Here is a 22,632-nt window from a genome sequence, read left to right on the forward strand (position 1 = left end):
AACAGTTTTTCTTGCATGCCTCACGAGGCCTGTACGAAAAATCCAAAAACTGAGGAAATTCTTCAGTAAACAGCAAAACTATATCAAACCATCTAATTAAAAACTCACAAAACTCATGCAGTATAGCCCAAGTTTAATGAATCCAGTTGTATACTAAGTACTTACCAAATAAATGCATTTTTGCTAAAAATCTTATTATTTGAAATTATTCAGCATAATAAATAGCTGCATGCACAGAGTAGTGGTGAGCTAAGGCATGCGTATTAACTCAGTTTTTCAACTCAGGATTTGAATGGAATGCACATTTTAGTTTTGCTGGTTATACAAGGCTCACTTTGACATCAAATAATTAGGACATTCCTCAGTTTTTGGATCCTTCATTCACACATGCCATAAAAGATATTTTCTTTAGGAATTTGAGGTGACACATAGTGAGTAATTAACAAACAAATGGTCATTTGGGGGGTGAGGTATTCCCTTAGGAACAATACTCACATGATCATATTGAAAATGGACATGATCCGCAGACCTTTGTGCAAAATTGAAACGGACAGAAATAACTGCAGCGACTAATAACTCAATCGAAATCATAGGCATGTTACAATGCCTGTAACACAGACTTGACAAAATGTTAACCTACAGTATCCTTTCAGTATGGCCTCATAGCACTACTAGCGAAGCTGTAGAATCTTCCTCCGGAGAAAAATTATTTTGCCATTTTTCCCACCAGTGGATTTCTCTAGAACCACATAAAACCATGATCGTGTCATAGTAATGATATAGACTATCTTAGGTTCTCAAAGTGTGCTAAAAAACGTAAAGAAAATAATCTACAGGATTTTCCATCAACAATCTTTTAATATCATTCTGATCACCTGTGGCTTGCACAGCAAAACACAGTTTCCGACTTCACTCCAAACACTCCTTTCCATTAAAAAAATTCTTTAATACATTCTTAAAAACACTTTGTATAAATCATTTAACACGGTCGGTATATATCTGTACAGCAGGCACACATTGTGTATATATTACACTTCAGTAAAAAAATACATATACAAATCCCACGCTTGAAAATCCCACTTCAAGTTTTTATCAGTAGTTGGTTGATAGCCCGCAGATAATGACTTAAAAATCAAATACATCACCTCAGAAAATAAATCTTATTTTGAAAAATACATCAGTATTCTCTTGGAACCTCACAATCGAGGATACATTTTCATGGAAGACCTTGCATATTACACACCCGCTCATGTCACAACACACACACACACACACACACACACACACACACACACACACACACACACACACACACACACACACACTCAGGGGAGCAGAAGATCACACACACACTCTCACACGCAGTAGATTCCTACCATCCAGTAGTGCACATCACATTTTTATCGTTACCTTGGTTTAATGACCCCGCAGGTGCCCATGAACCGATCGCATCAATCTGTAAGCTCAGTACTTCTTTCACATTTACACACAGACAAGCCTGTTTACACACTTTCGTGCATGCAAACATGCAGTTATACTGTGACATTAAACCATATTAGGTCCCTCTCCTGTTCACGGCTCACCCTGACTCTTACCCAAACCTAATACTGATGGGAAACGCAACCCCCGGACTGACAAAATTCCCTCACTTTAAAGGATGTTTCTCATTTTGTCTTTCCTTACGAGGAGGAGGATTTGAGAGAAGGACAGGTGTACAAGAACACACGCACACACATCCACATTTTCCACATGTACTGTCACGGCACAAACATAGATTTAGAAAGGCCACATGTTCGGGGAATGCAGACATTGACAAAAAAATCCACTCTTCAGTCAAGTCCATCTGCAGACTACACTGTGACCCCCACCACCAAAGATAACGCCTAGATCATACCACACGACTTCAACCCTGGTTTTCCAGTCCTTGACAGACAAAAGCCCCAGATCAGGAGCAAATCTGCGTCGGCTCTGTGCTCACACATTGGTGCTCTGTGCGAGCTGTTCAAAGACGCGAGGTTGTAGGTCTGGCTGCGCATCACACACACTCATCGGGTATTCGTCCCTGGTGAAAGACCACAACTTCAAGACTCCCGATTACAAGACAGCAGCTGTGTAGTGTGAACAGTACAGTGATCTGACTAATGAAAGCTGTGTAGTGTGAACTTGGCTTCAGGTTGACTGGAGATTGAGGAGGAAAGCCTGAGATGTCTCATGAGCAGAGAGTGAAAAGGTTTTGACCCATCACCTGGCTCAGTGCTATGTTGTCAGCTGCTCTCCATCTAAAAGCGGCGCTTTGGCCTCGGAGTCCAACACTGCATGCAACTCCACCCCTGAATCCTGCTCCTCTTCCTCCTCTGCCTCCTCCACTCCCCTCCCTCGGTGCCCTTTCCTGGCCCGGTGACCTCCACGTCTTCTGCGCAGGCAGAGAAAGCCCCTGAAGTCCAGGTGGGCCAGAGTGACCTCCAGTGTGAAGTAGAGGGACCAGAAAAGAGCAAAGCAGCCCAGCAACAGCAGGAACTGGAGGCAAGGACAAAGGAGAGAGACAGAGGAGGTGAATCACAACAGCAGGGCCAATGGGCTCCAAAAATCACAGATGGATGCATGTGTGGAGGAGGTGAAGGACAAAAATCAAGAATGGCTACAAAGTGGGAAAAACCAGAGGAGGTGAAAGTAACTCTCATGACCAAGTTGAAGCATGTAGAACTTAAGTGTTAGTACTCCTGGTTTAGCTGAGGAAATAATTTTGGGGATTTTCCTCTATAACTAGACTTAAACAAATACTTTCTGACCCTGCATGCATTCAGAAGCATGACATTAGCTCTGCTGGTGTATATATATATATATAATATATATATATATATATATATATATATATATATATATATACACATTTTAAAAAGCCTGCATATATGATGGGCCTACTTTGTTGGAAAAAAATGATATAAGTTAAATCAGCATTTTTATTAATTCAGTACACTTTACAATTAAAAGAGCAATTTCATTAGAAGAACCAATGTCAACTCTAAAGACCCATTTCTTAAATAAATGGGAAAATGTTTCACCACAAATAGTAACAGACAGTCAGAGATACCTGTTTGCTGATGTCCCTCCTGCTTTTGCACACATCCAATAATAGCACTTAATTGAAAGGCTCAAATAAGAGGTTTTGGTTATATGGATACACATAAATATATGTGCTTTAGAACTGCCAGTCCTCGTGAAACAGGCATAGATTAAATGCAGCCTCAGTTGAAGTGTTGCCTGAAGAGCTAAACTAAGTCAGAACGGGTATGTGCCTTTAACAGATAAAAAGTAAAATATATAAAGATCATTTATATTTCAGAAACAGCTGTTTCAAATTTGGTCAGGAATGTTTCTGCTCTTGTAAAAACATTATTTAAATTAAGTAATAGTGGTAGGCAAACAAGTCAAAAGTATCCTGAAATTGAGCTTAAACAGGCTAAGAGCTCCGTTTAACATAACTCAATACTGCATATAGCAACATTAAACAAATCCTTCTTCGGCCTGTTTAGGAAAATTACTGAATTGCCAAGAAATAGATTTATTCCTTTAATGCTGCCTTCCTATAGGGGTGAGCAGTGCTGTTTGGAATATGCAATATGTAACATGACAGAAAGGTAATAGAGACACAGACAGAAATGGTGGGATGTTGATTTTGGGTCCTTCACAGTTTACCTTGAGGTTGTTGGAAGTGAAGGGGCTGATGATCTCTGGAGGAATGTCCAGGCCTGGGGGGCAGGGCAGAGAGAAGCTGCTGTCCAGATACTTCCCGCTCATGGCCTCCTCCACCAGCCTGTTGATGCACGAGAAGAAAATTTCAATAGCTTTCATGTCGGTCAAAACTCTGAGCCAGTCGGTGACAAAGTATTTGATCATCTCAAATACTCGACAAAACTTGATAATCTCTCATCCACTCCCTACACCATCTACCATCTACATTATTTACTTGTATTTATTCAGTTATTTTTTGTGACAAATAAATTGCTTTAAACGTAAGTATACCTGTGAGTCTCCCGTCTCTTTACCCAGTCTGAGAGATCCGGGCAGCTTTTGACAGTCTGAGAGCCGGGCTGTGACAAACGGGTCTCGTCCGAGATCCTATCATTTGTCACTGACCCGGCTCTGGAAACAGCAAACAGCAGAGGGGCTGTCACATGACTAAATAGTTGTAACTAATAAATGAAATGGGATTAAAAACAACACAATTGACGTATAACAAAACCCCGCCCCCTTAGCTCACTCAGACAAACAATCGGCGCACTGCCTAAATTGGCGGCTGTCAGTGTCAAAGACATCGCCAAAGATGCTACACAGAACAGAACAGGGACAGAAGCTCCTTATTTCACACAGAAGCCATCAAAAGAGTCCTCACTCAGCCATGGTGCTGGTGTTAGCCAACAGCCAAGATGACGTTAATGGTTTTCAGTCAGGTGGGCTTTAACTACAACCTTTTGCTACAGTTAACTCTGATGTCTGACTGTTGAACAGATGACATGATGAGCTATTATTACAAAGCTCAAATTTGAAATAATATTAAGAGCTATTAACTAACTTAAACTGATGTTACCTGGCAAAGTCTGCTGCAAGGTGACGTTATACAAGATGTTGCTGACGTAATGTGTGAGGTCATATATACTTGTCACTTCGACACTATGTTGCCTCACCTTAGAACAAATGTAGACATCCTTGTTTATCTTCTTTACGCTGAGCTGACTGTGTGGTCTGCCGCACAGCTTAATTCAAGAGGAGACACTTTTCTCTGTTTATGTGAGGTTTAAGGAACGTTATAAAACACACTCTATTCTCAGTATATCTCGTATCAGCGTTGCATTTACCCCATGCACATTGTTTGAGCATTTTTGAAGTTGTAACTGCATATATTTAAATAAAACTGCAGAAAAATCTAAATTTCTGATGGTGTTTTATGGAGGTCTACAAGAGGGATGTCCAAGTGCATTGTGTACCTGCATGAAATGTGATTGGCTTGGAGCATTCGATGGTGGGGCTTAGCGATAAGTTAATACCAAGAAAGACACCAAGCATTCAATATTGGGGATGATTTTAGTGCTATCCAGAGGGCTGCATGAAAGGTCTGCAAGGTCTTACCTCTGTCTGTCCTTGACCTCGCTGAAGGTCATAGAGGATCCATACAGGGTCAACTGCCACTGCTTCAGCACTCCCACAGCGGCACACTGCTCAAGTGACGACTCCTCTACAGGGGCAGAGAGAAGGGCAGGTGAGATACTGTACATGAGGTTCACTGCTACCATACAACAGACCGGTGCTCGTGTTTCCCACTCCTGAAACAACACTTCACAATATCTGTCCTTTGTGTCAGTGTGTGACTGAGTCTTACTGTGGTCTGATATCTTGAGGGTGTACTGGCCCTCAGCTCTTTCCCCCCAGCAGCGCACAGTGGAGAAAGTCCAGTCCTGGTAGCCTGCAGGGTCTCTGTGCGTAAAACACAAAGAGACTGCTTTATTAGGCTGCAGTCTGAAATATTATTTTCATATGACCAGATCTCATCTGAGGTGCTCATATATGTGATTATTGCTTATTTGTATCTATAATAACCTAATTCTCCTCTTCTCATTAAATGAAGACACTGATTTCACTTTGCTCTTGAACACATTTCATACAAGTCTCAAAAAGAAAGCAGTGCTGGGTTTGTACCTGTCAATGGCGCGGCGTGCCCCGATAACTGATGTCATTCCACTGGGGCACACCAACATAACCTCCAGGTTGCCACGGCATGGATGAGTTATTGTCACGGTAACAGCCACATGCTCCAGTGTCTCCATCCCAGACTGTTTCAGGTCCGCAGCAGAAACTGAGGGAAAGGATGGAGCAGCTTAGTGTGTGAGTGTGTCTTTGACCACTTTTTGCATTGATAAGCTCAGTTATGTGCCCCTATGTGAAAAAAAGATCCTTCATTAATGCATAAATAATAAAGGTTAAGTTTTTGATAAAGTTTATTGCAAGTATTAGCACAGTGTGCGGGAATTCTCTTTTTTCTTAATCTATGGACAATGTCCTCCTGTACACCTGTCCACAAGTTTTTGACAGTGTGCATGAAAACTCTTCATTATGCCAACTGAAAATGTACACGATCAATCATACGTGAAAGCTTGATATGCAACTACTCTGAATTATGTAACAGGGTTTCTGCAGAATTACAGTTAAGACGTTAAAGTTTTTCAAAAGCACACAGAATGTGATGGGACAATGTGGCCTTGAATTACATGACTTTTATTTCACTACCTGAAAGAATAAAACAAGATGTCTGGATGGATTAACCAAGAAAAAGGTGATTAGTTAAGTTAAATTCATTACATTTTTGCTATTACTGAAATATAGCAGCATAAGTTCCCTGAAAACTGCATTTGTAATAGCCTTGGGAATTAACTGTGAGAGCTGTGTGTAAGACAGCAGATATTACTTAAGTTTTAATTAGCATCACAATTTCTTAAAGTGAAATAACAACGCGAACCCACGTTTGGATGTTCCAATAAGTCAGCTGCCCAGTCACTATATTCATCAGTGCGAGCAGAGAATCAAGTCTGCACTGAAGTTACACTTAACTAATAAACCAGATAATTATATACTCTCATACACACTCATGACGTTCACAAGCATAATGCTCTGTGTTTGAGGCCCCAAGTGCTGACGGGGGTACTGTAAAGTTCAATAAAACACTTAATGAACACCATGATGTTTTGGAGGCTGTGACGGGAGGGGGCTTAGCCAGTTAACAGCCAAACAGTGGTAACGTGCTGCTTTTTTTACCACCGTAAAAATAAAATCCAAACCGTCACAGCCTGAGCAGCAGTAACAGTGCTTGCAAATGCTTTTAGACACTTTTCAAGACCTGCAGGATACCGTTAAACCCTTTGAGACCTGAGAAAATTGGCAATGAGCAAAAATAACACAAAAAAAGAAAAAAAGAGCAAGAAATTAGTAAAAAGGTTACAAAGAAATTACCTAAACAGTTGCAGAAATAAAAAAAATGACCTTGGAAAAGGTAAAGTAAAATAAAAGAAAAATAAAGAAACAAACAATTATGAAAATAATGGGTTTTTTTGTATTTTTTTCTGTAAAATAATTTTGAATGTATAATAACAATAACTGTAAATTTATATTTTCCCTAGTTAAACCATTCAAATAATTTTCTCTCCCTCATTTTTCACCTTTTACAAATTTCTTGCATTTTGTTGAACATTTCGTGCTTAAATACTGATGCCTTTTCCCCAAAAATTTTTTTTTAAGAAATCAAACCAATTTGCTCACCTCTCAGAGGTTTAAATGCTTGTGAAAGGCGTCTGAATTCAGCACAAGAAAACTGATGTCAGTGATGGTTTCAAAGGGTTAAATGCAGTTTACATTCGAAATGATTATGATATTTGGCTTTTCTGCACATAATTTGATGGAGAGAAAACAAGCTGAGAAATACATTAGGGCGAGCCTGAGAGTTGAACGCTGGGAAAAATTGTAATAAAAAAAATCTCTATAAATTTGGTCTTCCATCATATTCTGGAAGTTTCTTTCTCTCCCTGAAATATCAGTTAGACCCTCTGACCACCACCCGCCCCCCCACTACAAGTGTGTGGTAATTTCCTGGTATTTCCTGGGCTCTGACTACTAATGAGCCGTGGTGCTCTCTGACCATGTAGGGCAGCACACATCCTCGGGGCAGGGAGGGACGCAAAGGGACGAGGGAGCGAGAAGTGTAAACAGAGGTGTGGAAGGAAAGACAGAGAGCCTGGGGACACATGTGGTGAAATAGGGAGGGGGTAAGACGGTCAAGTGGAGGAGAGGCACTGAGACGGCGAGCACAGCGGGAATGTGGATGCTGAGCGTGGAGAGGCAGAAGAAATTTAAAAAAGGGCAGGGACTGAAAAAATATAATTGCAGGGAAAAAGGAAATAAAGGACAGAAATAGAGGTAGAAAAGTAAAAAGAAAAACATGGGGAGATGCATTTCTAACAGTGATTCATAAAAAAACCCTTAAATGGATTTGACATAAATTGTGGCACAGTCTTGCATTTTCAGCTGCACTTTTATCAAGAGTTTTCAAAGAAAGACAATAACCACTGGATTAACTTTCCCCTCTAGAGGTTTTCTATCAGTAATAAAGTCCAAACTGTTTTCTGGGCAGAGATGAAAGTACTGTCTGCTTCACTAAGAGCCCAAACGACCAGGTTCTCCATTTTAAGATCTGTCACAAAGTTTTCTAAACCCTGCATGAGATCTGTATGAGACACGTATACAGTCCAAATTGTAACACGTGCCAAAAGCAATAAACACATATGGTAGTGTCCTTCTGGGACAGAGTATTCAAAGTTTTGTCAGAGTTGACCGGCTAGAGCATACTACACCAACAGACTTTACTACTGTTAGTCCGTTTGAATTAAATAAAATCCAAAGACGGTCTGTGTCTGGAGGTCTCACAGCCACCAAAACACTTTTTAAAGTAAATACTTTGTAAATATCACTGCAGCCTTGTGAACTTTTTTGGCAGAAAATGCTCAACAAATTTTCATGACATTGTTTTACTTAAGCTCTCCACTGCTCAAATTAATGAGCAAAATCCTCCACTACATAAGAAATAAATAATCCCATGAACAAAGGAGCACTGCGCATTATATCTTTCTCAATTTATTGTGGCCAGGGGACGGGTATATAATGTTTAGTGCATTTTTTTCCACACATTCATTTATTTGAGGGCAGCCACCATGATCGGCTGCCAGTAATAAATGTTACATTTTTTGGAGCTGGACAGTTCATTAGGAACGCTGTTGAAATATATATACCATTCGGTTTTTCATGCACCACACTTTTGGAGTGCAGAGTGTATTCTGGGCACAAATGGAGCAGAGGAACTTTAGAAAAGACTCTGAATTTAGAGAGGGGACACTAAATTATACAAAGGGAAACTGTCTGTCTGTCTGTCTGTCTGTCTATCTATCTATCTATCCAACTATTTCTTTCCAGGGTGGGGGCAAATTTCCAAGTTTGGGTTAGTCCAATAAATTCTAAATGTGATCATAAACTACGAGCATGCTTTGATTCAGTAAATGGAGAGGTTAAGTGCTTGGTGCAGCTGTACATTTTGTCCTCTCTTGTGTATTTTCACTTTATCAGGACAAATTCCAGCTGAGTGCTAAACATGTCACCAACCTTTCTTTTTAGTCACAATTTTTCTCTTTCCTTCACTTAAAGCACACACACACACACACACACACACACACACACACACACACACAAACGAATAAATAAATAGTGCAACTGCTGCATATTTTCATAAAACAACTGAACCCACTCCCAGGTGAGGTGGACTGACAGCACCATGGGGACGTGACTGCTTTTATTATAGGACAAAGCCAGTCACTGCATTAATGTACATAAACACACAAACACACTTACGTAGCAACTGTGTTCACATGGGAATACATTAGCCGATAAGGCAGCCAAAACACATAGAAACTGCAACAACAAACAATGTTGAGTGGCGCAACAGGCAGATATGAACTCTGTCAGGGACAAAAAGCCTGTCAGGGATTCGACCAAGAATGATGGTTTGAGGTTTAAATGGCCAAATGTGCATTTTTGAAGTTTGATTTGATAACATTTCTTTTTGAAATTAAGCACAGACACACTTTATAAGTCTGCTCTATAACTGTCAGCAACTTCTGCTACATGAGACTACACACACACACACACACACACACACACACACACACACACACACACACGCTTGTCTCTAGCTGTGCTCCTAACCACAACGAGGCCATAAAAGAGGGAAGGTAAAGATCGAGTGAGGAGAGAAAAAGAGACGAAGGAGAAGGAAAATTTTGTGCCAGAATGAGGTCTCCGGGAGCATGTGTGAAAAAGTGTGTGTGTGGGAGAAAGAGCCTGATTGCACATACACACAGTGAAAAGAAACCAAATCTACTGAGAGGAGTTGTAAAATGCACAGACAGACTGGAGAAAAAATAAGGAAATTGAGCCAATCTGGAAAAATCTCACTCAGTATTTCAATGTGGACGCAGGAACTCACAAACAAGAGAACATTACCTAATATGGAGAGGCAGACTGACTGAGGAGCAGGCAGGGAGGGAGGGAGGGAGTCAGCTACATAGTACAGTGTATAAACTCAACAAGCAGCTGTCCAATACAGAGCTGAGAGAGTGAAAGAGGAGCAGACAAGAGTTACCTTGCCAGGTGCGGATAAGCTCGTTGGGATAAGCTGCGATGGACACTTCCTCTTTTATTACTGAGCTCTGATAGGACACGAGAAACGGCACTGACTCCCATACCTGAGAAAGAGAGGAGATAGAAATTAGGTGTCCAGGGTCACCTTGTGGTGGGAATTATAAAATCATATTTTTAATTTACTTGACTAAAAGAATAAAAAAAGAAAAAGAATTAAAAAGTACAATGAAAATAGCTAGTGTTTGCAGTTCTTCTCCGTTGCATGTATGCATGTACCTTCGCGGCATTGACGAGTCTCCATGCATTGAGCACACCAAAGCCGTGCTGGTGGCTGTGGTGGAAACCAGCTCCATTCACCCTCCAGTCTGCACTGTTGTCGCACTATAAGAACAAACAATGAGATAAGCAAACACAGGCAGAGGTACTTTTTTCATTTTCATACAGCAATATAGCTATGAGACATATAGTATTGTCAATATTAGTGAGCTTTAGAGGTGCTGGTAGGCACATTTTTTTGGACAGAGTCAAGTCAGCTATCTTTTAAAGTCTTTTAGTATTTCACTGATATAAACAGTCCTCACATAAAACTGGGCCATCTATGCAGCAGGGAGATGCAAATACTTTTGAACTTGGTGCTACATGATCAGAGAAAACAGAAACAAAGACTGTGGCACTAACTTTTGTTCAAGAGGTAGAAAACCTAAAACTATCAGAATAAACTGCTCAATGCCAGACCAAAGAACGCCTCCACTGGTGGGTGATGTAAAGTGATCTTGTCCGTTTTTACACAATGGCAGCTGGCTGGTAATAAATTATCCAGAATTACAGTTTAACAGTAAGCTAAAACATGTTTCTGAAAAGATTTTAGACAAGAAATAGGCAATGCGCTAACATGATTTGGATTTATAATCGATTAACTCTGCCTAACTTTACAGTTTGATTAGATTTTGGTCCAAATTATCTGAGCTCAATGCTGGCTGTCACCTGACACAATTACTGTATGTTAATGTATTTCTCAGTCTAGTTTGTTGTCATTGTATCACCTACTACTTGTATCTATTACTTCTGCGTAGAAAAGGTACAAATGAAGAACAGGATGATATAGAACAATAACACACCATGGTTACACACTGATGATATATATACACTTGTATTGCGCCTTTCTAATCTTCCGACTTCTCAAAGTGCTTTTGCACTACACATTCACACACTGTTGGCTGAGGCTACCGTACAAGGTGCCACATGGTACTCAGCTTAAATGTTCACAGACGCATAGCAATAGGGAGCAATTCGAGGGATGAGTAGTGGACAACGTGTTCTACATCCTGAGTCACAGCTGCCGTATTAGTAGAGCTGAAACAGTCAATAAATGTACTGCCTCATCAACTGATAAAAAATAATAATTACTGTGTGGATTTACTGCTTCTCTCTATAAACTGTATACCCACAATAAAGATTTTTAAATTCATGCCAGATTGGAGGTACCCTGTCGAGTTTATGACCACAAGTGCTGTAACGGTGCAAAGTCTTTCCCAGTTTGAAGATATGAGATATGCGTGCATTCATGTGAAGTAATAAACAGTCCTGCTGCAAGTTTCTGTGCTATTCTGCTGATCGACAGTTGGTGGCAATGATGCATAACTCTTACAAGGCGTGAATGTAAACAATGCAGGGTTTAAAGTATTGAAAATGTTGAAAAAAATTTTCTTTGAAAATATTTTACAAGGTAAAATATGCTTTTTAACAGGGCTGTTAGACCTCAAGGACAAACACAGTGCAATTTGCTGGGAAAGATGAACCTGCTCCATTGTGAACCTTTAACAGTATTTTCCTACAACACTGTTAAAAAAAATGTGAAAAACATTTCAGCAGGCCTACCTTGGTGGCAGTAAAGGTGATGATGTGCTGGACATCCCTCCAGCTGAGACAGGGACGGACCTGCAGCATGAGGGCCACCATTCCTGCAGCCAGTGGGGCTGCAGCAGAGGTGCCAGTGTGGCCCTCTGTACACCCGGTGCCCTCTTGCATGGACCAGTCTGACGTCACCTGCGGTTACAGATGGATGAGTGAAGATACAACCATGGAGATTTGTGCACAGTACAAACAGTGCCAGGGTGGTAAAAGCTCTGGTACTCACATATGCAAGTATACATTAACAGATGAGTGAATACGGAGCGATCACAGGATTTATCCAACACAAACTACCCTTGAGCATTAAGGTCTTTCCGTCTAAACTAACAACAAGAGAAGAACACTTCATCAGGCGCCAGAGCCACCCTGACAAATGACATATTTACTGCAGGAGGACAGAGTGCAGCACTGTTTGTGTACAGTTAATGGAATAAATGAGGGCTGTATGACAGGGATTTAAAGCCCTGGGGAGGTCCAGCTTTTAAAGAGATGAGAGGATGTGAGGAGAAAAAGAACACAGTGTACACGTTGAAATGAAGCACTGTAAAATGTATATACACAGAGAATGGAAATGTAAAGGATTTTAAAACCCTAACAGATAGTGGCTGACCAAAACAGAGGTAGGAGTTGAGGGATTTATAGAGAAGATTAACTTTAAGAGCAAAATAGAACCAAAGGTTTGTCAGGTACATATCTGCCCATTACAAGGCACACTAGCGCAAACATGTCTTAAATGTCTTCTATGTACGCCACCCGCTGATAAACACATCAGTGACATCCTGTCTGAAAGATGGACCACAGCGATGAGGCCTGAGGAATTCCCCAGCATACATGCGAACATGTGGGCACTTTCCAACAGCTGTTCAAGCCACGTGGAAGGTTTCCAGCTACTATGTAGGATGGTGCATGTTTGTCCAGTGCAGCTGTCTATGTGGTGAGAGTGCACACGCATCATTAGGGCTTACATAATCAACTAGAATTACCGCCTTTAGTTGAATGCCCTGGCGCACCAGTCAAGGGGCACTAACAGTTTACATCCAAGTCTGTGAAAACATGGATGCTTCACACACATCTTACCCCCGAGAGCACAGAAGGTCTACACAATCAGGACAGTTTGAAGCAAAACGAAAACGTCTCCCTTTCTGTTCCTGAGTTATGACTTTGAGTAATGGCCAGAAAAGTGTTTTTGCAGGACATATTGATGTCACAGTGAAGTTGACCTTTGACCTTTTGAACATAAATTGTCATCACTTGATCTTAGATTAGACGGATGCTTGCGTTATAGCCAAAAACATATTTCTTTAGGTCACTTTGCCTTTTTTCTTTTTTTAAAGATTTTTTTGGGGCTTTTATTGCCTTTATTTGATAGGACAGAAGTACCGTGAAAGAGGGAGAGAGAGAGGGGATGACATGCAGCAAAAGGGCCGAGGCTGGACTCAAACCAGCAGCTGCTGCGGTGAGGATACAACCTCCGTGCATGGGGTGCCTGCTCTACCAACTAAGCCACCAGGTGCCCCAAGGTCACTTTAACTTTTGACCTGTGACCACCAAATTCAAATATGTTCATTCTTCAGTCAAAGTAAACACTTGTGCCAAATTTGAAGAAATTCCCTTAAGGTGTTTGAGAGATATCGGTTCCACTAGAATAAGACGAAAGTAAGGTCATATTAAACTTAACCTTCGACCACCAAAATCTAGTCAATTTAAAGAAATTCCCTCAAGGCATTCTTGAGATACTTTGATGAGATGATGATTCCATGAGAATGGAATGAATGAATGGCCAACTCAAAAAACATATTGCCTCCAGCCATGTCTGTTGCCTGCATGGAAGCAAAAAAAAAAAAAAGAAAGAAAAATTGCTGACAAATCAATCACTAGCATAACGTCACTCAATCAGTGAACAACTTTGACAGGAACATTTGAAAAATAAGATGCACAAGCTACCATCAGCTGATTTTCCAATAACCGATCATGGAAATTCTCATTATGTGACTTTTCCATGCTTTACAGAACACTGTGATGAAATGCATCTGTTAGGGCAGCTGCTCATGGTCGACTCTAAATGCCTCCCTCAGAATATTACACTAATAGGCAGTGTGTGGTAAGCATTTGGCCTGTGACTATACTGTGGTCAGTGGTGGATGAGCCTTTTCCAGAAACAGTCAGTCCTGGCCAAGCTCTTCTCCCCCAGGCGATGACATCCCGAGACCAAACTGTGTTGCCATGGTGATGCTCGCAAACAATGGCAAATAGAGGTCAGTATGGGCCCTTACTCCTGTCATCCTTCGTCATTGTTTCAGATGAAAATAGTCTCTGCTCCTCCTGATGTTGAGCTGCTCTTTCACAAGCTTTTAAACATTTCAGAAGCCACTGGCTTCTGTCCAATTCAGCGAAACCTCGAGTTCAGCAATTATATTGTCTGTCCTTAAAATGTGAAGCGTGTCCCTTTTGTACATATTCTAAAGTAAAGACAAAGACTGGACCAATTTAAGAATATTTAAATTAACAACATCATCTACTGAAGTCTTTTTTCACCTTAGAATAGCTAGTAATTGCAAGTCATCCTTTGTGCTTTTCGTGTGTGTGTGTGTAAGTGCTCTGGTAAGACCTACAATGCTCCTCAGCTTGCTCCCCCCACTGCTGAAAGTGACAGCCAGCATTGATGCGCACTCTTCAGCGTAGAAGGGCATCCTTCCTTTCTCATCAACCGCTCCTACAACAGACACACACACGCATTATGATTATTTATAGCTCAATAAAAATGTGTTCACACCTGAAACACAAGTGAACACTCCCCGGCCTGAGAGCCCGTGTCTTACCGATTGTGATGGTGTAGATGGAGTTGGCATAGCCGTCGTAGTTGCAGTTGTCATCATACTGACCTCCGTTCCCGCTGGCAACCACAAAGATGCTGCCAAATCCTTGTCTGCCTGCGATCACTCCGTGCTGAAGCGCCGCCTGTGGAGGAAAAACAAACCTTACTGTGAAAAACCAGAGGGAAGATTCCACTTTTTGTACGCTGTTTCTCTACATGCTTCACCTCTGTAACTGATCTGTTGCAGTGTACTGCCCCCTGATGGTTAAAAACGACTGCTCCAAACAAACTGTCTTTCTCTCACCTTTCCCAGGGGGTGGGGTCCATCCACAGTGTGTCCGTCATCATCTGGACCCCAACTAGAGGAGACAAGACTCTCAATCAGACTCAATCAGAATCCAAGCAAAACTGTACGAGTACACCTCGATATGTTACATAAATCACACAGCAAATACAGACAACAAATTGCAAAAAAGTAAACAAAGATTGTAAATGGTTTGTGGGAAAAGGAGACACATGCAGACATCAGTCCATGATAATGTGTTTAAAAAAGCCAACAAAGAGACGTGTTTGTTACCTGCAGCTGTAGATGTCATTGACCTGGTAGTGCTTGTTGAAGGCTATGGCCTCCAGGCTGTCTGTCAGTGGGCCGTCCAGGACTCTGATGCCTGCACAGTAAACAATAAGCCACAGATGCTTCACTACACACACCTTACACACATTTACCAACAGTCTCAGTGGTTCTTCACACTGGGACATCCCAGTTTAAAACTCCAAATTGTCCGCACCTGCCACCTTGCTGCCGTAGGCCACACCCACCGCACAGAAGCTGTTGTTGGGAACAGCTGCGATCTCTCCAGCACATCGTGTCCCGTGGTGGTTGTCGCTGTGGACGTCTGGGTGAGGCATGGGGTCAGGGTCATTGGAGTTCAGGTCGTAACTACCTTCTGGACTCTGAGAGGGTTAAAAAAAATATTGTTGGAAAATAAATGTACACTATAGGTAATGTTTTGATTTTATTAAGACCAAATGCAATAGAAACAGAATGAGGAAAAACTGCTTTTGCTATGAGAAACATCTTCACTGTGCTCATACCTTGAATAGGATTAGTTTCAGTGCTGAAAACTTTATTGCTCTCACCAAGTTCTTCTTGGTTGTTGCTGTCATAAACTGTTTATACAGTGTCAAACACAGCCTTTGCTGTGAGTGACATGTCTTCAGTGCAAAGCTCTCCTTTATGTAAAGGCATGCACTGGAGGTACTTCACCTTGACTATCAGATATGCAACAATGGTGAGCACAGACTTGCTGGGAAACATCCAAATGCGTTATCTAAATATGACAGCAGGACACATGACAGCAGGACATAGTGTTCATAAGTAAATACTTCATCCTTACTCATCCTGTGTTTTGTTGAAGTTGTTTTTCTCACACGCCTTCAGAAGTGGAGAAAATGCTTGATGAATTAATGTTCTAGGCAGCCACATATAACAACAGCAAAACTATATCAAAACATCCATTGAGAAACCTGTAAACAAATCATGCAGTATCATCCCTGTCTGATTTATCCAGTCGTATCCTTTCTAACAAGGAACTGAACAGCACAGACTGCACTAACATAAACTGTAATTTTATCTCGCTGAACACGGGAGCTGCTGGGCTACTGCCACCGCTATCAGTTAATTGGCTTGTGTTATTGTGTGACTTTGGTGTTTTAAAGGATTATTTTGGACTTCCCAAAGATGCACAGTTCAGTAAACAAACTTCTGATCGAGGCAGTGATAGACCAGCAGCTCTCGTGTAAAGCGAGTAAAAATCGTAAAATGTTTTTTGCCCTTGTGATTTGGCTGTGATGAAAGCAAAGATAAGTTTCACTTTCAGTCCTCTCATAAAGGGCTGTCTGTTTAGCAAGTAGTGAGCATACGACTGGTTAAAAGAGACTTCGATTATACTGCACGAGTTTTTAAATAGATATTTTGATACAGATTTGCTGTTGTTAAACTGGGTCCAGTTTTTACACCAATTCATCAAGAATTCTCTACATTTTAGGATTTTTTGTTCACCCTGGATGCAGCTGAGAAGAGTTTTCTTCACAAATTCAATGTAACACAGGGTGAGTATCTGTTATACAAATGGTAAATTGGGATTGGGAAGTATTTCTTTTGGTAACATGGAAAATTTACAATCAGTTGATCGTAGAATGAAAAAGTTAATTCTGACTCACATAGTTGGGCTGGATGTCCTTGTGGGTGTGCTCCACCCCGTCATCTACCACCACCACTGTGACCCCCTGACCAGTGATGTTGCGCTCCCACACTCCTGTTACGTTGATGTCCATACCCTTACTGCGAGAATTGTGCTGCAAGAACAAGAAGAGTAAGGAGAGGATGGAGTAAAAGGGAAAAGGAAAATAAGTACAGGATTTAAAATGCAAGTCAAGGAAGCAAAACAAAATCACACTGTGAAAGAAAGCTGAAGTGAGTGTGTCTAAAAGTGCAGCGGTGTACTTCTCCTGCCTCTACTTTTGTGGTGCTGTAAAGACACCATAGCAGCCTCATGGAAAATTTTATCACCTTGAAATGCACCTGGTTGTCTTACGTACATAGTTTTATTTCTCTACCACTTAAGCCTAACCTGCATCATTTTAATATCTTGTTTTTAAGATGTTTACATGGTTGTTAATAGTTATTCAAGTTAACTTTGCTCATGCACCATAAGCTACAGCCTCTTTAAAACTGACCCTAACCCTAAAAATCATGCACAACCAGATCCAGGCTGCTAGAAAACAACCACACTCATGCCTTTGCTAAACCAGCAAAACTAACCAATATTATTCTCTATAATTCTCCCTTTATTTGTAGTGAACTATTGCATGAAGAAAATGTGACCACCGATTCTAATCATGTAATTTAATTAGGATCTTATTACAGATTTATTATGGGGCAATGAATCATTTCTTTCAGTTACACAAGCACAGTTTTGGCAGCAGCTGCATTAGTCTCACATGTAAATGTAATCATATCTAATTAAGTGCAGGCTTATAATTCACTTGAGTAACACTGTACAACATTATGTGTGGGGGAAAATGGTTGGCTGTGTATTTAAAACAACAGATTAATGGGTACAAGAGGAGTTAGGTGACCTGCTGAAAAGAAAATGATTTATCACCATACCTGACCCAGCCCTTAATGCATACAGGATGCTGTGTGTATAGAAATTAAAAAAGCAGGTGCAACTAGACAAACCACCCTTGCACATACAGCCTAGTGCTTTACATTCTGATTGAGGTGTTACAACAGGGTCTGAATCAGTGAATGAAAATGCAAGAGAGTTGAGGGGGAGAAATAGGAGGAGAAATGAGGAAAAGATCGAAAATCTACTCCGTCTGGCCTCTCACCAGGTGCCATTGCTTAGGGTAGTTGGGATCATTGAAGGCCATCGATCTTTTAGAGCGGCTCAGCACTCTGTCCTGGGAGTACCACAGGACATGAGGGTGGGCTGCCAGGACGTCCCCAGGCCGGATGCTCTTGCTCCAAATACCAGCCGCAGATCCAGGTTTTTCAGAACACAGCAAGTAGTGGCCTTCTAGCTGTCCGATCTGGCCCTGGTTCTTCAACCCAGCCTGCTCTGCTACCTGGGATGAGAGAATACTGATGATGAGCACAAATTTAACTGGGACAATACTTCTAAAAGTGGCCAACTCTTGTTTTTTTTTCCCTGATTTAGGCAACTTTAAAACAGATTAGATAAAACTCCTGTTTCCTGTGAAGGATTGAGGTTGTTGCAGAAAACAGCATATAAATGGGAAACATAAAACATGAAGCACAAAACTTAAACATACAGTAAATTCAATTTAAAAAAAATAAAAAAGCTAAAGGACAGGAGCATACTGGTAAAAATAAACCTGAATTTTGTTTTATTTCAAAAATGTCAGAACAGAGAAATGAGTCCCTGAGCCTTTAGAAAATTCAGTGACATTTTATATAAAGATTAATATGGGCAAGCTAAAAGCAGTCAAGAAGTACTGTACCCTGTTGGCTATCACATCCAGGTGCTCAGAGCTTTGTTCACCATACTCTTCGTCATGATGAGGGCCAGAGTGGAGCCGGACGGCCCAGGACTGACCTAGGCCGCATGAGAGTGACGGCCAAGGTGAGGGAGGAGAGGAGGAAAAGGGAATCAATGGGGCAACGGCGGGCAGGAGGGTCACAAGCAAAAGAGCGAAGGAGGTCAGAAAAAGAAGGAGCAGGAATGTAGGAAAATAGGGCATTGCCATGGCAACGAAAGGTGACACACAGGGTCGACCAGGCAAACTCTCTTCATCTGTACAGCAACCTGGATACATGAGACAAAGACGGACGGGGAGAAAAGGAGGACCTGTTAGTTGTGAGGACAAAGAGAATGTGTGGCTGGTTGCTCATCGTCTGTGTGCTGCATTCAGAGGCTACTTATTAAATTCACAGCATCGCACTAACTGGACGCCAGTTCAGAGAGCCGTGACCGCAGCACATTTGATTAGCACTCTGTGGTTACATCAGTGTTTCTGCGTGGACTACTGTGGGGAGGCTTTTACAGAACAATACTATTCTATTAACAATGTCAGGCTGGAAAATTAAGTAACAGATCATAGGCAAATGCCTCTGAGTTTGAATGAAACATGAAAATGTCTCTTTGTCTTTTCAGGTCTCTGCTGAAGAATTGTCTCTATTTAAATATAGAGAATATCTCAGCAACCACATGGCCCACATGAATCGTCAAGGTCTTAAACTAAACACAACATGGGAGATGAATTTGAGAACTATAAGCACCAGATTAAATAACGGAACAAGACAGAATAAATGGACATTTTTGCTCTAAACTGAAAAAACATGACAGTTTTAGAGTGAATACACCTGTGCACCTCTGTGCACCCAATATAGCTTGCAGATAAAAGTAAAACTCCTTAGAAGTTAATTAGATGTCATTAGAAGTATCAAAGCCAGCTAAAAGCAACAGTTTGGCATTTAATTCGAAAAATAAATCAATCAGACTGTATTGTATGTGTAGTTAATTTACTACTAATTTACTAGCATAGCCTTTGGTTGATATGAAAAGATAGAGAATGCATGCATGTACATGAAGTTTACTACAGCTACATTAGCAGAGCAGCTAATGAAAGCCTATGTGGAACTTAAAGCGTAGCTGGATTAACCTGTTAGGGTGGAGTATGAACTCGGTCACTCCCAACTGCACATGACAAATTATACATGGAAAATGAATTACTTGTGCAGAAACTCAGACAACAACCGGTACACCTCTTGTGAAACACTACCCGGCCCCAGGTTTTCTTTCTCTCGATTAGTGGGGGCATTGAAACTGAACACACCTAGTTTTTGGAATATGTACCATGTGAGCCTGACGCCCCAAGGCATTTACCTGCTTTGCTGGTAATTTTAAATACGCTTTCAGTTACATATTATCACCCCAAATTCAGATCTGTATATAATAACATGGATGTGACTCTAATGCTCTGCATACACTAAATAAAAAGGATAAAATAAGAGGATTACAATTGAGCCACCTGGTTGAAGTCACCACTGCCACACCCTCAGTCAGCTCTGATTAAAAGCCTATAAGAGATGAATCTAGAAGGAATCATTTCATTTTTCCCAGTAACATTTTCAGGTCTGCAAATGAGCATCAGCCAAATGCTGGTAAAATATGCAAGTGGCTGCTAGACTTATTTTACCCACCAGCCAAAAAAACAATGGCACTGTACAGGGGTCAACAGATTATCAGCCTGGCTGATAATTGGGGTCAATATTTGGCATTCTGCAGGTTATCTGAATCAACATTTTACTTTAAAGATTGCAGATCAAATTAATTAATTAAAAAGTGCAAAGAAACGGTCAGCATGGGAGGAACTTTTATGTCGCAAAACCTCAGGCAGCTATTTTAATTTATTCAAAGTGTATTAAAAATTTCATTTGACTTTATATTTTTTTTAAATGCTTGGAACTGTATATGATGGTGAACTTTTCAGTTTTGACTAGAGGCATTTAAACTAAGTTTTGTGCTGGAGTTTGTTCAGCTCTAAATTCTAAGTATTGACAAATATTTTGTCATGTAAATGCATATCAGTTACAAATATCAATTAGCACTCCCATTAACTACTAACAATCAATATCGGCCCTGAAAAAAAAAACCAACATCGGCCCACCCAAATAATGTCTTGAAAGTTTTGGGTTTCTTTCAACCCTGAACATTGTGAATTGATTATAAAAACCACCAAACATATCATACTCAAACCCCAACCTTATCCACCTCCTCTGGAGCAAAACACTTGCCAGCTGTCCAGCTAAACACCTATCTGTTTATCACATATAGGTCCATGTCACATATAGTTAACGTTGCATGTGTTATCAACAGACCCCCCTGACACTATGGTTGACGTTACCGTCGATGACAGTGGTTCGGATTTTAAAGACATTCAGCTAGTTAAATTCGGCGTCCTTTTAAGTAACATGTGTCGAAACTGCCTTAATTTGCTTTCGCTTTGCTATAGTCAACCCTGTTAGCTCCCTGGCTAAGCTAGCTCGCAATTTTGCTGATTCTTTAGTTTTTAGCCAGCAGCTCAGTTAGCTCGTTGAGCAGCTACCTGAAGCTAGTCCTTTAACTGACTGCAACTCTGACACTCTAAGGTTACATTTATGACAAAGTACATGAACACATATAAAAACTAAATAAGCAAAAAACACAATATAGTCAGAACAACTTGGAGTGGGACTCGAGTTTCATCCGGAGCATTGTTGTCATAGTAAGTTAGCTAGTTTCCTTACGCTAACTACTAATATATCGTTGTTTTTGGGTGGAATAAAACAGTTCGAATCATTAACTATGGTAAGTTAGTGCGAATATACCATAAGATATAGCTTACCTTTCCACTAACCGTGTTTTTCGTCTGTTCCTTATGAAATTTACGTGTATCATTAGTAAGCTGGTCATCTCATTTCCGTAACACACAACTCACAACCTCAACGTCCTACGTCATCCTGTTGATGCGTAAACGTCGTGCGTGCCACCTGATTGGTCCAGAGCCACAGGGAGAATACAAGCACCGCACCCAAGCGTATTTTATTTTTTGTACCCAAAATGAGCTTTATTCTGTTGTTGCGTTCCCAGTTATGAAACATAAATTGTACCCGCACACAAAACATTCCCCACAACATCTTTTACCTCTCATTTTCATCTGAGCAGGTCCAAGCATTGTACTTGTGAACATCACAAATGAAAGTTTTGGCACTTTGATTTTGGATCTAGGAGAGGGTTGTTCCTGGTTATTAATATATTTTTGACCGTTTAAGACCAGGGAAATAACATGAACTGAATTTTAAAAATAGGCCAAAACTTCACAAAGAATTAAACTGAGGGTCTTTTTGTCATGGAGTTTTCTGTCTTTGATATTTAGACTACATATTTGCATATCCTAAATTATGTACGCAGTAGTAAGCACTTCTACATTTTCCAGGTTAATCCGTTCACCTCACAGGTGTGGCATATCAAAATGCTGATTAAACAGCATTATTGCCCGGGTGCGCCTTCAATAACATAGGCCATCTCCAGTGTTGTTTCTGTGAATTTGTTGATTCACCTGCCAGATCATCTGAGACCAGCTGCCTAAACAGCTTAAATTGT

At 40.8% G+C, this 22,632-nt stretch overlaps 1 protein-coding gene across 2 annotated transcripts; it reads right to left on the reverse strand.

Annotated features, from left to right (window-relative positions):
• Positions 1-838: 838 nt before the first annotated feature.
• Positions 839-21,974, reverse strand: pcsk7 (proprotein convertase subtilisin/kexin type 7). Of its 2 annotated transcripts, none has more exons than XM_042486537.1 (17): positions 21,875-21,974; positions 18,989-19,293; positions 18,356-18,592; positions 17,183-17,317; positions 15,748-15,913; positions 15,537-15,627; positions 15,264-15,318; positions 14,964-15,102; positions 14,757-14,857; positions 12,112-12,279; positions 10,510-10,614; positions 10,235-10,337; positions 5,695-5,851; positions 5,378-5,472; positions 5,128-5,233; positions 3,697-3,814; positions 839-2,517 (listed from the first exon to the last, which is right to left on the reverse strand). In XM_042486537.1, the coding sequence occupies exons 2-17, from the start codon at positions 19,232-19,234 to the stop codon at positions 2,257-2,259; spliced, it is 2,283 nt and encodes a 760-aa protein (XP_042342471.1). In that variant the 5' UTR covers positions 19,235-19,293; positions 21,875-21,974; the 3' UTR covers positions 839-2,256. The 2 variants fall into 2 exon arrangements, with proteins under 2 accessions (XP_042342471.1, XP_042342472.1); XM_042486538.1 differs by having other exon boundaries at positions 21,887-21,964.
• Between the last annotated feature and the right edge of the window lie 658 nt (positions 21,975-22,632).

Source organism: Plectropomus leopardus, chromosome 5 (assembly GCF_008729295.1).
Source record: "Plectropomus leopardus isolate mb chromosome 5, YSFRI_Pleo_2.0, whole genome shotgun sequence".
NCBI lineage: Eukaryota > Metazoa > Chordata > Actinopteri > Perciformes > Serranidae > Plectropomus > Plectropomus leopardus.